General features: G+C 45.7%; 1 protein-coding gene across 1 annotated transcript in view; it reads left to right on the forward strand.

Annotated features, from left to right (window-relative positions):
- Window positions 1–5345: 5345 nt before the first annotated feature.
- The window catches only part of PLCD4 (phospholipase C delta 4), a 28155-nt gene continuing 16804 nt past the window's right edge, over window positions 5346–16696 (forward strand). Inside the window, exons 1-6 of the mRNA XM_081095432.1 lie at window positions 5346–5484; window positions 10761–10816; window positions 10951–11109; window positions 12284–12512; window positions 13624–13753; window positions 14309–14540. Of these exons, the coding sequence (XP_080951558.1) occupies window positions 10795–10816; window positions 10951–11109; window positions 12284–12512; window positions 13624–13753; window positions 14309–14540 (772 nt within the window). The 5' untranslated portion in view covers window positions 5346–5484; window positions 10761–10794. The remainder of the gene's footprint in view (window positions 5485–10760; window positions 10817–10950; window positions 11110–12283; window positions 12513–13623; window positions 13754–14308; window positions 14541–16696) is intronic.

Consider the following 16696-nt stretch of genomic DNA (forward strand, 5'->3'; position numbering starts at 1 on the left):
AGCCTGTGGACTGAAGAGTCCCAGGTTCAATTCTGGTCAAGGGCATGTACCTTGGTTGTGGGCACATCCCCAGTAGGGGGTGTGCAGGAGGCAGCTGATGGATGTTTCTCTCTCATGGCTGTTTCTAACTATCCATCTCCCTCTCTGTAAAAAATCAATAAAATATATTTTTTTGAAAACTTAAATAATAAATTAAAAACCAGTAATACAATTCTAAATAACCCCTGGGTCAGAGAAGAAATCACAAAAGGAAATTAGGAAAAAATTGTAATTAGATGATAATGAAGATATGCCATATCAAAACTTGTGGCATACAGGTAAAGCAGAACTTAAAAGAGATACATGACTTTATTTTATTTTTTTTAATCTTTTTTAAATATTTTATTGATTTTTTTACAGAGAAGATGGGAGAGGGATAGAGAGCCAGAAACATCGATGAGAGAGATCAATCAGCTGCCTCCTGCACGCTCCCCACTGGGGATGTGCCCGCAACCAAGGTACATGCCCTTGACCGGAATCGAACCCGGGACCCTTTAGTCCACAGGCCGACGCTCTATCCACTGAGCCAAACCGGTTCGGCTAAAAGAGATACATGACTTTAAATTCACACGTTATAAAAGAAAGGCTGAAGTCAGTGGTCTAGGTTTTCATGTCAAGAAACTGGAAAGGAATAGCAAATTCAAAGAACAGAAAGATACCCAAAAAAGCACATCAGTAAATTAGAAAACTAATGTTCAATAAAGAAAATCAACAAAGCCAAATATTATTCCCTTGAAAATAATAAAATTGATAAACCCTTAGACTAATCAGGAAAAAATAACATCAACAATGTTAGAAATAGAAAAAGGGACATTTTCATATTTTACAGTCACCAATCTCATTAACTGCCAGAGACTAGAAAAAAGGGAACATCCAATTCACTTTTAAAGTAGTATTAACTCAGCCACCAAAACCTATCAAGGATATTAAGAAAAGGGCCAAAATCCCATGAGTATAGACAAAATTTCTAGACAAATCAAATCTAGCATTATATAAAGATGATAGCCTGGCCAGTGTGGCTCAGTGGTTGAGTGTCAGCCTATGAACCAAGAGGTCACTGTTATATTCCAGGTGAGGGCACATGCCCAAGTTGCAGGCTTGATTCCCAGTAGGGGGCATGCAGGAGGCAGCCAATCAATGATTGTCATCATTGATGTTTCTATCTTTCTTCCTCTCTGAAATCAATAAAAAAAATATAGTTTTAAGTATCCCAAAAACCCTACCATAAACCTCTCATATTGAAATCATTATTGATAAAGTATTGAAATCATTCTCCATGAGATGAGGGACAAGATAAAGATGTTCATAACACACCTCCACTTGCTATACTGGTTATGGCCAGTGTGATAACAGTGTGATAAAACTACAAAGGAGGAAAAAATGCTGACAACATGATTATATACACAAATCTAAAAGAATCTACAAGCTATTAGAATTAAATGAATTTTGCAGCAAAGTCAATATACGAAAATATCAACTGTTTCTAAATACAATAGAAAATAAAGTTTCAAAATACCATTTATAATAGCATAAGAAATCAAAGAGCTAAAAATATATCAAAAGACATGCAGAACTTTTACATTGAAAACAATGGAACATTCTTAAACCTACATTAATAGAGAGATACATATATCTTCATGAATTGGAAAACAATAGTGTAAAAAGCCAATTTTCTCAAATTGATCTGATTAAACTCACTTCTAACTAAATTCCCAGCAGATTTATTTTTGTGAAAACTGACAAGCTGATTCTAAAATTTGTATGGAAATGCAGAGTGCCAAAACAGCCAAGCAATCTTGAGTAAGAAAATTGGAGTCCTCCCATTCCCAGTTGTGGTCCTTTAAATTTCAACTTCTTAGTAATACCTTTTTGTAGATACGAGTCTTAATAGCACACACTTGTATTTTGTTATATGACCTTTTCTGAAAGGTTTCTTATGGAATATACTATTTGTATTTTTTTACTCTAGCTTCTATCATTTCAGTCTCTCATTTATTTTATGCCTTCCTGTTCCTCCTCCCCTGGGTGTTCTTGTTTGTTTTTAATTTTGTTGGAATGAAGGGATGGCTATATATTCTCTGGCCTTTTGAAGTTATATATTCTTTTAATTCTACATGTACTCTCACTGATGATTTTTTTAAGTGAAATTTAATATTTTGTGTTACTTTTTGGACCATCAAGAAGATGGGTTTTAATTCAGAAGTGTGAGTAGTTTGGCTGGATGAGCTGGGAAACTGGTATCTGACTCCCTAGCCTGACTGTTCCCAAAAGAAAAAATGTTTAGGGTGTCACTCCATGTCAGGAGGAGGGTCTAGGCTTGTCTGGATGGCAGTGTGAGAGTGTAGAGTTTAGGTCTTCCTCTGCCAGCTGAACCTTCACTTCAATTTAGGGCTTCTGGTCCTTTCCTGGGCATGGTTCCCAGAAAGTCTCTGTGCTGCTGCTGCTGTGATCAGGTTTCTGGATCTGTTAATAATAGCCAACAGTGGAGGAAGGGCCAGGATCATTATGGGAATAGGAATAACCAAACCAGGTGGACAGTTCCTGTGCCTGGAGCCATCTATCTGCTCCCTAATCTAAAGAGCATCCTGCAATGAGCATGTTTTCTAAGCCACTCTTTGAAGCTATTCTAACCTTTGAAGGTCTCCAAGTGCCTGCCCCCAAAATCAGAACATATGATCTGGGAGCACTGTTTATGAGGACACTGAACGAGAATATTTGAGATCTGGACTCTCCCAGAAAATCCAGATTGAATGAGAGTATTCCTGAAGAGAAGAAGATTGGGCAGAAATAATGTGAAGCCAATAATCACTTAGGAAGAGGCAAACCATATATAATCCTGGAGGAGTGGGAATGTGAAGGGGAAGCATAGAAAAATAAGAACATGATGATGTTGAGGAAGTAGAAATGGGAGAGTGCAACAAGCATGCGAGACATGGCCTCTATTAATTAAAATCTGAGATCACAGTTTAAATATTGATACCCCCATAATCTTCCTGTTCCCAATAATGGCCTCATTCTGCCTCCCCTCTCTGTACACTCCTCTTCCTTTATCAAAACCGGCTCTCACTAAAGGATGGTAACATAACCTAGGTATAAATTGTGAAAAACCAGTAAGGCTTTAGAAATTATCAGGTGCAAAAATTTGAAACCTTCTTATTATAAAATATAACACAGATATAGCAAACTACATAAAGAAAACATATAGCTTAATAATCCTATCTAATAATAGACAAACATGGTAATTGACCATACCTTCACTACGCCTCCCATGGGCTAATCAGCGCAATATGCAAACTAGCCTCCAACAAAGATGGTGGCTAATTTGCATACTGCAGGCAGGGTGGGACAGTGCCATCCTGCCTGCCCTGCCGCCATCTGGGCCTGCTATTTGCGGCCCTGGGCAGAAGGGTGGGACAGCGCCATCCTGCCTGCCCTGCCGCCATCCGGACCTGCTATCTGCGACCCAGGGCGGCGGGCGTCCATGTGCGACCTGACCCCGGGCGGCCGGGGGGTGCAGCAGCAATCGGCCAGCCTGCCCGGCCTCCATCCAGGCATCCCGTGTGCGACCCCCCCCCCCCCGGGGTGTCCCGTGTGCAACCCAACCCGGGGTAGCACCCCAGCCCCTGGATCAGCCCTGCCATGTGCACGACCTGGGGAGGCGGAGTAGGCACCGAGGGATCGGGCCTGCCATCTGCCACCCAGGGAGCGAGCCTAAGCCAGCAGGTGGTTATCTCCCAAGGGGTCCCAGACTGTGAGAGGGCACAAGTGGGGCTGAGGGACACCCCCCACCCCCCCTCCCCTGCCAGTGCACAAATTTTTGTGCACCGGGCCTCTCGTTTATTATAAAGTGAAGACCCTTTTTAGCACCCAGAACTGGAAATAGAACTTGGCCAGCTGTTTCAGAAGCCATATCTCTGCCTTTTCCATCACAACTCCCACCTCCTCCCAAAAGTAACCACTATCCTGACATTTATGGTAATCACTTAGAAGGATTTTATTTTAATGGGACTAAAGTTTAGCTATAAATAATCACTAATGGTAGAATATTAGGCGGTTGAGAGGTATGTGGGGGAGCCATCAGAGACAGCCAGATCTCAGCACACTTAAAATCACATCATTTTATACAGTTAGTTTGCTCTGTGCCCATAATTAAGACAGACCTCACTGGAAAAGGATCCCACAGAAGTCCAAGCAAGTACCGGGCTGTGCCCTATGCCCTCAGCTATTTTACTGTCATCTACTGGTCCAGAAAGAGCCATACCCTGCAGTCTTTCCAAGGCAGAGCAAAAGTAGGTCCCAGCTCACAGTGCTTGTGAGAGTGCAAGGGACTAGTTGTCTTTGCTAATGATATATGAGTCCAGGACATTGCCTAAACTTCCCTGGGCCTCAGTTTCTCACTGTGAAGTATGGGGCCACAATAAAGCCCTTTACAATCACCCATTCCTCTCCTAACTTAGCCCTCTTTCCTCAATCTTGGTGTCTGTTTCAGCTGCCTATTCATTCACCCTTATATAAGAAGCTCATTATCTTCCTTTCCCAGCTGGGTCTTTCCAGTCTTGTGCTTCTCTTTTTGCCCTTGATTCTTACACACGGTAAGTGTGCTTCACACACATCTTTATAAACATGCATGTATGTTCTTGCACATTGGAGGTGCTGAGCAAATGGTCATAGAATGAATGAATGTAAAGGAAGAACAAATGAATTCCTGTATACATTCCTTAAGTATTTAGCGAGTGCCTATTATATATACAAAGATACAAACCTGTCTCCCTACACTCTAAAGATCATTCCTCTCCTCCCTTTCTCCTCATCTTCCTTTTCCATCTTATTCCTTTTTTTCTTTCACTGCACCGCGAAGCTAGACTGAGTGCCCTGCAAGGCAGCATGCAGACATACAGAAGCAGGCAGGCTGGTGGAAACGGACACCATGGAAAGAAGCCAGAGGAAATAAGGGCAAAGACAGCTGTATAACATGCAGAGAAACCAACCAGAATGAAAAGCCGTGATTCATGGAGCACTGCAACTCAGACACTCCTTGGATTTCACTTTGAGAGCTGAGTCTGGATTGGGGTCAGCGAGGGCTGGCACCAAGATGAAGGGCAGTCAGGCTCCTCCTCCCTGGAGATGTGGTGCTCCAATCCCTCCCCTTAATCCTTTTCTACCCACTCTATCCCCACGACTCCCTCACTGACCAGTGTCCTGGGCCTTTAAGAGTTGGGTGGGCTGGACTGAAGATAGCTCACACTTCCCCCCACCCCACTCCTTCCTTCTGGCTGTAACTCTGCCAGTCACAGCAGCAAACTGCAGTAGAGGAGGGGAGAAAGCCAGCGAGTGCAAGAGGAGCAAAGGAGAAAAGGAGAAAAGGTGCCGGCTGGGTTTCCTCATCCCACAGTGGAGAGCAAGCACTGCAGAGCTCACAGACACAGGACTGCTATCCTGCACACGGTAAGGGCCTGGAGGCTCTAACCAGCCTCTCTTCCATGTTCTGTCCTGCCTGAGTCCCTAGGTCTGCCTTCTACATGCCTTGATTAAATTGCAGTCTCACCCTGGCCGGGTGGCTCAGTTGGTTGGAGAATTACCCCGTACACAAGTACACGAAAAGTGTGGGTTCGATTCCCAGTCCAGGCATCTGCCTCGGTTGTGGGTTTGATCCCCAGTCGGGGCGCATACGGGAGGCAACTGACTGATGTTTCTCACATCGATGTTTCTCTCCCCTTTCCTCTTTCTCTAAAATCAATAAACATATCCTCAGGCGAGGATAATATATGTATCACCCTGGACTCCTTTGCCAGAACAAGGCTCTGGCCTTCTGGTTCTCTCTAGCTTATCCTCTTTGACTTACAGTTTTCCTGCTGGCTCGGGTCAATCACCTCTTTATATGGGACTCCTTAGCCACCCAGGGCTGCCACTTAGAGGTAGCCCCATCATAGTAAGGAGAGAGAGAATTGGAATAACTGTGCTTTAGCATGGATTCATTAATGGATTGTTGAGGATTATCAAATGAGGGTTGGCCATGGCCCAGGTGGAGTATAGGAACCCCTGGTAATAGAGAGTTATGAGACTTCCTTGGAAAGAGCCAGGGTTTGAATTCTATACCTCGTTCTTCGCCTGCTCACTGGACCAAGACCGTTTGTTGGCATGCCCAAGTGCTGTTCTGGGAAGAGAACTTGCTTCTAGTCCTGACTGCCATCAATCAGGTAGGTGACTTTGGTCCCCAACTTCTTGATCTGTGATAAGAGGGAGTTTAGGGTTTCCCAGACTTGCCTGTGTGTCAGAGGTGCTTGATAAAAATAAATCTACCTAAGCCCCATTCTCGGAATTTCTGATCTGGTAGATTGTGGGCTAAGGAATCTCTGTTATAAGACCCTCTCCAGGGAATATTGATGTAGCCAAGAACCTCTGGATTATATGTTATAAAAAGTCTTCAAACTCTGACATTCTGAGGGCTAGGACCTATGTCTAGGGGCATTCTGTCCTCTCTACATGAACCAGACATAATCCTGCTCAGAAGCAAAAGAGTAGACAAAATGTAACAACTTAGAAAAAAAGAGTAGACAGAATGGTCCTCTTCCTTCCTGTTCCTCAGGGAGACCGGAGACACCCTGAATCCCACTGTAATGCCGTTGACAATTCTGCCATGTCTCCCATAAGTTACCTGGAAGTTGAAGACCCAATCTTGCTTGGAAGACCTGTCCACTTCCCACCTCATTTTCCCCCCTCTGTTTTCTCATCTGTATTATAGAGGAAATTATTTGTACCCTTGAGGATCTCCACATGTGTGTCCACGAGGGAACAGTTAAGACCAGTCTCTCTTACTCACAGTCTTCATCCTCTGCTCCCAGCCTCTTGTTCCTACTCCCAAATCTTTTGTGTCTTTTCTAACCACACTTGCACCAGCTGTGAGCATCCTTCCCAATTTACCTTCAGACACCAGAGGAAACACCGAGACCTAGAACACTTGGGTTCTAAGTTGCATTCTCTGGGCAGTTTGTTTAGTTAGTCTCCTGGGATACGGGGGAAAGTGAGGTTGAGTAGAGGAGGGATGTACTATTGGACCACAGTTTCAAAATCCTCATGGGTTGAGAACCAGAAAAGAGAGAGGATGAAATGATGGGGAGAAGGATGACAAGAGAACAAAGAGAAGCTGACAAGTGAGCAAGTAGAGAGGCAGATAGGACAGGAGAGAAAAGAGTGAGTTGGGGGGAAAAGAAAAGGTATGGGTCAGGTAGAGGATGGGGAAAAGAGAGAAAATAAGAAAGAAAAGCTGTTTTGTGGGATATGGAGGAAACAGAAATGATGGAAGGGAGAGACAAAACTTTGATATTCTTCATTGATTCTTAGCCCTGCTTTAACCTGCTTCCTAGTGAAAGCCCTTTCTAAGGGCAGAGTCTTGGTGAAATCTCTGAGCTGGTCATGTGGAGATCTTGGTTGTTATCCTAGTTCTGCCACTTAATTTTAGGTGACTCTGGCAGTTGAGCTAATTTTTCTAGTGCTAACTCCTTTTCTCTATAAAATGAAGTCCAGCTCTGACATTCTGTAGCTCCTTGTGTTGAAACTGGCCATCTTATGCATGGCCACATGTCACCTAGATACAGATTTGAAATAGTGATTCCGGAATGGGAGCAGGATTTGAAGAGCATGCCAAGTTCTGGGGTTGGAAGTGTTTGACAAAAGAGGATAAAAGAACTTTCTAAAGCTGGTCTGAGAAGCTCCAAAATAGGGGCATCCTGGTACTTGGGCTCTGTTTTCAGGCTTCCCATGTTTTAGGACATTATTCTGTGGCTCCTGGACCCAGGCGTAAGATCAGGTAATTCTGCCTTCTCCCAGGGCCAAGGTCCACCCCATCCCAGAGTCCCTATGCCCCAGACGTGGGAGCTGAAGTTCTGAGAGAAGATGTTATAGGATGTTGGCAAGGGGGTTTCAATTTCAGCTCCAGGCTGACCCCCATCCCCACCCCACCCCAGAGTCTGAGGACCTGAGATATTTAAGAGGGACCTGTTTGTTACTTTCTACTTCAGTCTTAATATAGCTTTTGCAAGCCTCAGGTTCCAAGCTGTGTATCTCCACCCAGAAAAGTAGAGATGCACTTCTCTCTCCCAGGAAGCACTCTGCAGCCCTTCTTCCGTTCAGGGGTTTCTCACCCAGGCTCTCCTATTCATTCTCAGCCAGCAAAACCTTTTCTTTTTTTGGAACCATTGCAGGGATCTTTCTCTCTTGAGAGAAGCCTTGAATTCTCTTTCCCACTTAGGTACAGACTGATTACCAACTTTCTCTATTCCCTCTGACACCTGCACATTGCTGCTCATTTAGAAAGCCTTTTCTAGGTGCTCCAGTCAGGGAAGCTGTATTTTCAGCGACCTCTACCTTCTTTCCAAAGACTTAGTTATCCCCAGGTGACTTTATCGTCTCTTCCCACTGGAGACACAGGGTACTAATATGCTTTGTGGCCTCAGACAAGTCACATCACATTTCTAGACTTCTGCTTTTTCGTTTGTAAGATATAGAGAGTTGAGCTGCATGATGTTTTTTTAAAAATATGTTTTTATTGATTTTTTTTTTTTTAGAAAGAGAGGAAGAGAGAGGGAGAGAGAGAGAAAAACATTGATGTGAGAGAGAAACATCAGTTGCCTCCTGCATGCACCCTGACCAGAGACCAAACCCACAACCTGGGCACATGCTCAGACTGGGAATTCAATAGGCCACCCTTCGGTGCATGGAGCAATGCTCAACCAAGTGAGCCACACTGGTCAGGGCTGCATGATGTTTTCATAGAGCATTAATCAAATGATTGTTTCAGAGATTCTTTTAGTTTTTTAGACGTTCACCAATGTCAACATTTTAAACTTATTAATTAGAAAGCACAACATTTCTATTCAAGTGTAGATACTTTTCTTATACAAAAGCATAGAGGTTTATGTTTCATGGGCTTTGCCAGTTTCAGAATGATTTGGTCAAGAATTGAGCATTTCCGCCCTAACCGGTTTGGCTCAGTGGATAGAGCATCAGCCTGCGGACTGAAAGGTCCCAGGTTCGATTCCGGTCAAGGGCATGTACCTTGGTTGCGGGCACATCCCCAGTAGGAGATGTGCAGGAGGCAGCTGATCAATGTTTCGCTCCCATCGATGTTTCTAACTCTCTATCCTTCTCCCTTCCTCTCTGTAGAATCAATAAAGTATATTAAAAAAAAAAAAAAAGAATTGAGCATTTCTTATAGGGGCAAAGCTAGAATCAAGTGGCCATATATAAAATCTTCTAGTCTTTTTCAAGGGAAGTTTGTTGTTACTTACTAGGACAAATGAACCAGGTCCTGAATTAGCATATATCATAAAGGAGGCACTCTTTTTTTAGTAGGTAGAGAAAACTTAAAAATGCAATTCTGCCCTGACCAGTTTGGCTCAGCAGATAGAGCGTCGGCCTGCGGATTCAAGGGTCCCAGGTTCGATTCTGGTCAAGGGCATGTACCTTGGTTGCAGGCACATCCCCAGTAGGAGGTGTGCGGGAGGCTGCTGATCGATGTTTCTCTCTCATCGATGTTTCTAACTCTCTGTCCCTCTCCCTTCCTCTCTGTAAAAAATCAATAAAATATATTTTTTAAAAAGAGAATCAACCAATGAATGCACAAATAACTGGAACAATAAACCTCTCTCTCTGCTTTCCTCTCCCTCTCTAAAAATCAATTTTAAAAAAATAAAGAAAAGAAAAAGCCCTAGCCGGTTTGGCTTAGTGGGTAGAGTATGGGCCTGCGTAACGAAGGGTCCCAGGTCAATTCCGATCAAGGGCACATACCTCAGTTGCAGGCTCAATCCCCGGCCCCACGGCTCCGTGCAGGAGGCAACCAGTGTTTCTCTCCTTCTCTCTCTCTTCCTCCCACTCTCTCTAAAAATCAATGGAAAGATATCCTCAGGGAGGATTAACAAAAAATTTTTTAAAAATAAAATAAATTAAAAATAAAGACTTCAAAGCTGGATGGTCTACATGGGAGCATGGAGAGGGCTTCCAGAAAGGGAAGTTAGGATGATTAAGATGATTTTATCTGGAGAAGAGAAGACTGGGATGTAGAGATTCTAGATTCTGCAAGGGCTGCCAGCAAGATAGTGGTTTTTTGTTTGTTTTTTTTATATATTTTATTGATTTTTTACAGAGAGGAAGGGAGAGGGATAGAGAGTTAGAAACATTGATGAGAGAGAAACATCGATCAGCTGCCCCCTGCGTACCCCCGACTGGGGATGTGCCCGTAACTAAGGTACATGCCCTTGACCAGAATCAAACCTGGGACCCTTGAGTCTGCAGGCCGATGCTCTATCCACTGAGCCAAACTGGTCAGGGCAAGATAGTGGTTTTTAATAATGAGGAGCTGAGCAGTGTGACATGAGGTTATCTTGTGGAATACAAGTTATTGGGAAAGAGAGGAGTATTTGGCAGAAAGACCTGGTTTAGCCCTCTCTGGAGATGACTATGGGAAGCAGCAAAGGTTCTAGAATCAGACATACTTGGCTTCAATTCTGAATCCCTATGTGATTTGAGGCAGGTCTCTTAGCCTTTCTAAGCCTTGTAGTTACCAAATTCAAATTAGAAGTAAAAAGAGCTACAGACTATGTAGATGGAATGCCTGACACATAGTGGGCAGTCAGGAAACATTGGTTTCCTTCTCTTCCTCCCTTGTTCTGTTATTCTAAAATCACCAAGATTAACCAGTCTTTTGCTCCTCCTTACCCCTTTAGGTGACTCTGGTGCCAGCTGGTGGAGCAGTGGGTGATGGCATCCCTGCTGCAAGGCCGTGAGTACCCCTGCAGAAGAGGGCTTGGGGAGACAGCCCAGGGACGGGGAGGATACTGAACCCCTATTCAAGAGCTCCTCCTGGGCCCTCCACATCCCTGGTTGGCTATCCAGCCCCTGCTTCTCCTGGCCCAGGGCTGCCCATCAGTCAAGATGTGCTGCTGATGCAGAAAGGTACAATGATGCGCAAGGTAAGATCCAAAAACTGGAAGAAGCTAAGATACTTCAGACTTCAGGAAGATGGCATGACCGTCTGGCATGCCCGGCAGGTCGGAGCCAGAGCCAAGGCCAGCTGTAAGTAACATGGATAGCTAGGGGTGGGCATATGGGTGGATAGAATCCTGAGAACAGCATCTGATAGCAGGAGAGGGACCAGGGTCCTATGATGTTGCCTTATGCTGTCCCACTTGTATCTATGTCTGAGCCTATAAAATGAAAATTATAACGGTATTCGCCTCTTAAGGCTGTTATTAGGATAAAATCAATTATTGCATGTAAAGGGCTTAGAAGAGTCCTGGAACATAAAAAGGCTCAATAAATCATACATTATATATCTTGTTACTTTTATTATAATAAGAGCATGATCTCAGGCATCTGACTGGCTGGATTAAAGCCCTGACACTTTCTAGCTGAGTGGCTTTGGACAAGTTACTTAAACTAAGCTTTAGTTTCCTCATCTGTAAAATGGATGTTAAACAGTACCTGCCTAGTAGGTTATAGGGACTCAATAAATTAATGTTTAAAGCATGGGACCTGAAACCAGATGCATTTAATAAATATGAGCCATTATGGTGAATATTTTAAAATGTCATAAATGCATCATAAGTATACATTCTATTGGCTGAACACTTTATGATCCCTCTAAAAATTTGATCACAGGATGCATCTAAGGGAGTCTGCTTTAGAGACATATCAAAGCTCACGTTCCACACCACTCCCAGCTGAGGAAAGAGGGTGGGAGCATTTCTCTGGCTCCCTCCTATCTGGAAAGAGGAAGCTCTCAAACCTGAAATGGAAGAACTGAAATTGGGCATATTATGCTTTGGTGTAACTGCTTCTACCCTGTAACTCTGCTTCCATTTGTCAGCCCCACCAGTCCTTTTGTGATCACCATGTACACTGGCCATGTAAGGAACCATCCCTTATTGAAGATGAGGACACTGAGGATTAAGGTCTTTTGTCTGTGTCATACTGCCAGCTGAAAGCTGGGAGCCAGTCCTGCCATTCCCAGCACAGGCCCCTTGCCATGCTGCCTATGAACACAGCAGTGATTCATGTGGAATCCTGAACCCAGGGCTCTGCATCTCCCTATACTAAAGCTTTTGGGGTTTTAGCCCCAAAAGGCTGGGGTTCCTCCTCTCTATGGCTTCACAGAGAAGAAGGGAGTAATTAATGGTCCTTGATCATTAGCTCCTGCAATTTGGTGAACTGTCTTCCTCAGTCTCCTCACTTGCTTCTTCTCTGGCAGTCTCGATCTCTGACGTGGAGACAGTGCGTAATGGCCATGAATCTGAGTTGTTGCGCAGCCTGGCAGAGGAGTTCCCCCTGGAGCAGGGCTTTACCATCGTCTTCCATGGCCGCCGCTCCAACTTGGACCTGGTGGCCAACAGTGTGGAAGAGGCCCAGATCTGGATGAAGGGGCTCCAGCTATTGGTGGACTTTGTCACCAACATGGATCAACAGGAGAGGCTGGACCAGTATCGGGCAGGATGGAGTCAGAATGGGGGCCAGAGTCACTGAAGGGGCAGATGCTGCAGGGCTAGAGACAGGTGAGGGGGGTGGTATAGGGCTAGGGAATCCCAAGAGTCCAGATGGGGTGGGTAGGGGCAGTTTAGACCGATGTGAGGCTGAGAATGCTGAAGGAGGAATCAAGGTTTGAGATGGAAAAAGCATAGCCAGGCAGAGTTTGGGCATGCATCAGGCCTCCTAGGTTTGGGGGAAGGGACAGCAAGAGGTCAAGGGCCAAACAAGATGCTGATCCTGAGAGCTGAACAGAAGATCCTAGTGGCATTAACTACCACAGGAGTGGGAAGCAATCCCTTCAAAGACTTAGTGGTATCAACTCACTTCAAGTTTCCTAGATTGTATTCACCTTCTGTGCTAGTTCTTTCATTCATTCATCCATTCGTTCACCAGCTATTAAGCAGAATGTATCAGGCACTATATGCCAGGTTTTAGGAGTACAAAAATATTGTTTTCCTCAGTGGAGAGGATGGGATTGTGTAAATAATCTAAGGACCATGGAACTGTTATGGTACTTAGATTATTTGAGGCTGTTCAAAGAAAGGAGAAATATTTAATTCTAGCTGAGAAGATTCTGAGAAAGCTTTAGGCAGTATTTTAGCGAAGCCTTGGATATTAGTATAATTTGAACATTAAGAGAGGAGGTAAAAACACCCCTGCCTGAAGGAACAGCATGAGTAAAGGTCCAGAGATAGGAAATTGAAGGCTGGAGAGCTGGGACCTCACAGAGTGGGAACTTGGGGTTCTGGCTAAAATGAAGAAAGGACAGAGATGTGTTGAGAAGACTGGGTTGGGGCCAGATTATGGGGGCACAGGAGATCTTAACTTCTATGTTAAGGAATCTGTACTTTCTGAAAAAAAGAGGTACCTGCTGGCATCTGAGCCATGCAGGGATAAGATAGATAGGTACTTTGGGGGGGCGGGTATTCTAGAAGCTAAGTGGAAAATTAATTGGTGTGGGAGATAGACAGGCAGCAAAGATAGGAAGAGATGTCAGTGGATGAACATGCACACACATCTGCACATACAAACACACACAGTACTTTTGCCTTGACTCGGACCTGGATGGCTGAGTGACTGGTTCCAGCGTGGAGACAAAAACCAGGATGGCCGGATGAGTTTCCACGAAGTGCAGCGGTTACTACGCCTGATGAATGTGGAAATGGAACAAGAACATGCCTTTCAGCTTTTCCAGGTGAGTCTTTCAGGAAAGTATTTGCAGAAGCCAAACAAGGCCACATTCTCACTTGACCGTAAGTACTCTGATCCTTTCGAACAACATTCATTTATTGACTCTATTACGTGCCCTTAGCACTATGCCAGGCTCAATGGGAAGTGTAGGCCATGCTTCTTACTCTCCAGTCTTGTTGGAAAGATGATTTATAATCTTATAAAAGGTAACTAATAATATGTTATTACATCAGACCCCAAGAACCTCTGTCCATGGCCAGACTTTCACAGGTGCTTAGAACAATAGAAAACTCCAACTGGAATATGAATAAATAGAAGGGATATTTTTACCTTTAGGGATTTCAATTCTTTCTAGTTGAAAAAATTTTTTGGTAGCAAATGGTATGGCTGAAATTTTGCTTCTTACTGAAGTGACTTCTTCTATGAACACCAAGTATCATGTATTCTGTGGAAGCATACTTGGATCCATCTGTCAGTAAGACTGTCCTTATAAGACAAGCCAAGGCCATAAAAGTTGCTGTTAAAGGGTTTGTCCAATCTCCTCTAAACCCTCTTTCAGGCAGCAGACACATCCCAATCTGAGACTCTGGAGGGACAAGAATTTATAGAGTTCTATAAGGCATTGACTAAGCGTGTTGAGGTGCTGGAACTGTTTGGAAACTTTTCGGCTGATGGGCAGAAGCTGACCCTGTTGGAATTTGTGGATTTCCTCCAAGAGGAGCAGAAAGAAGGAGACCATGCTTCTGACCTTGCTCTGGAACTCATTGACCGTCATGAGCCTTCAGAAAGTGGTAAGAGGACCAGAGCAGAGAGGCACCAGACAGGGGTCAGGGAGGGGAACAATGACCAGAAAGGTCCAGAGATCAGCAGCTTTCTGTCTAACTCAAGGAAGGCTGAGTCCACCCCTACCTCAGTCCCCTACCCAATCATCTTCATCTCATTCAGCCACTTCCCGAAGGAGTGCAGCCATTTCCATTTCTTGCCCAGATAAGAGAGAAGTCTCCTCTGCAATGCTAGATCTCTCAGAGGAAAAACATTCCACATGACCCCTTTCCTCCACCATGCTCAAGTTGCACATCCTTCACTTGCTGAAAGTTCTGCCTTATATCAGCTTTTGGCCTCAGTGGAGATATAGTATAAAATACCTGGTCCTCTTGCTTTGGTCTCTTCTCCTCTAGTGCATATGATTCATTTTCCTCTAGTTCCCTTCATGGTTCCTGTTTGCTATCACTTTAAGTGCTGGCTCTCTGCCCTTTCCTTGGCTTTCTCCAAGTTTACCAGATGGTTCTTGAAGTCTCTGACTCCCTTAAAGTCCTAGGAAGCTAGTCAGCCCCTGGCTGAGGGGGATGATGATAAGGTCAATCGATCAGCATTATCAAACACAACTAAAATATGCCCTCTATGCCCTCAAATTTTTCTCCTTGCCCTTTTAGTAGATATCTTCCTGCTCTCCATTCCTTTCAGAATGTGAGGAATTTACCAGTACATCCTATATAATAAAAGCCTAGGTGGCGTTGTGCCATGCCCTCGCACAATGTTGTTACAAGATGGCCGCCACAAGATGGCCACGTGCACAGTGGAGGCGGGGTCTGGTGGCTGCTCCATGTGGTGAGGCCTGGGGGGTCCCACGGCTCTGCATGGCACGGAGGAGGCCGGTCCCAGCGTCTCTGCCACCTTGTGTGGAGGAAGCAGGTCCTGGCGGAGGAGGCAGGTCGCGGCAGGGGAGGGCAGTTGGGGATGATTGGGCTGGCAAGGGAGCAGTTAGGTGTCAATCAGGCTGGCAGGGGAGCGGTTAGGGGGTTATCAGGCCAGCAGGCAGAAGCGGTTACGGGTAACCAGGCAGGCAGGCAGGCTAGCCGTTAGGGGCCAGCAGTCCTGGATTGTGAGAGGGATGTCCAACTGCCGGTTTAGGCCTGATCCCTGCAGGCCTAAACCGGCAGTCGGACATCCCCTGAGGGGTCCCAGATTGGAGAGGGTGCAGGCCGGGTTGAGGGACACCCCCCCCCCCCACCTGCATGGATTTCGTGGACTGGGCCTCTAGTTATTAATAATACTAGAGGCCCGGTGCACAAAAATTTGTGCACTCAGGGGGGTCCCTCAGCCCGGCCTGTGCCCTCTCGCAGTCTGGGGGCATAGACTGTGCCCTCTCCCAGTCTGACATCCCTCGGGGGATGTCCACATGCTGGCTTAGGCCCGCTCCCTGGGGTATCGGGCCTATGCTGGCAGTCAGACATCCCTCTGGCAGCCCGGGAGCCCTCGGAGGATGTTCACTTGCCAGTGGGGACCAGGCCTAAGCTGCAGTCAGACATCCTTAGCACTGCTGAGGAGGTGGGAGAGGCTCCTGCCATCACCGCTGTGCTGGCAGCCGTCAGCCTGGCTTGTGGCTTGGCAGAGCAACCCCTGTGGGAGCGCACTGACCACCAGGGGGCAGCTCCTGCATTGAGCATCTGCCCCCTGGTGGTCAGTGTGTGTCATAGTGACCAGTCATTCCCAGTCGTTCTGCTGTTAGGGTCAATGTGCATGTTACCTTTTTATTATATAGGATAGAGGCCTGGTGCATGGGTGGTGGCCAGCTGGTTTGCCCTGAAGGGTGTCCCGGATCAGGATAGGGGTCCCGCTGGGGTGCCTGGCCAGCCTGGGTGAGGGGCTGAGGGCTGTTTTCAGACTGGCCACACCACCTTCAGGGTGTCGGGGTCTCGCTGGGGTGCCTGGCCAGCCTGGACGAGGGGCTGATGGCTGTTTGCAGGTTGGCCAATCCCCCCAGTGGGGACCGTCACCCCATGGGGGTGTGGCCAGCCTGGATGAGGGTCTGAGGGCCGTTTTCAGGCTGGCCATGGCCACGGGCTGGAAGCAAGTATCTGGGATTTATTTATCTTCTATAATTGAAACTTTATAGCCTTGAGCGGAGCTCAGGGCCGGCAGGGCAGGTGGGAAGCTTGGCTTCCTC

The sequence above is a fragment of the Myotis nattereri genome (assembly GCF_964212035.1).
Source record: "Myotis nattereri genome assembly, chromosome: 7".
NCBI classification, from domain to species: Eukaryota; Metazoa; Chordata; class Mammalia; order Chiroptera; family Vespertilionidae; genus Myotis; species Myotis nattereri.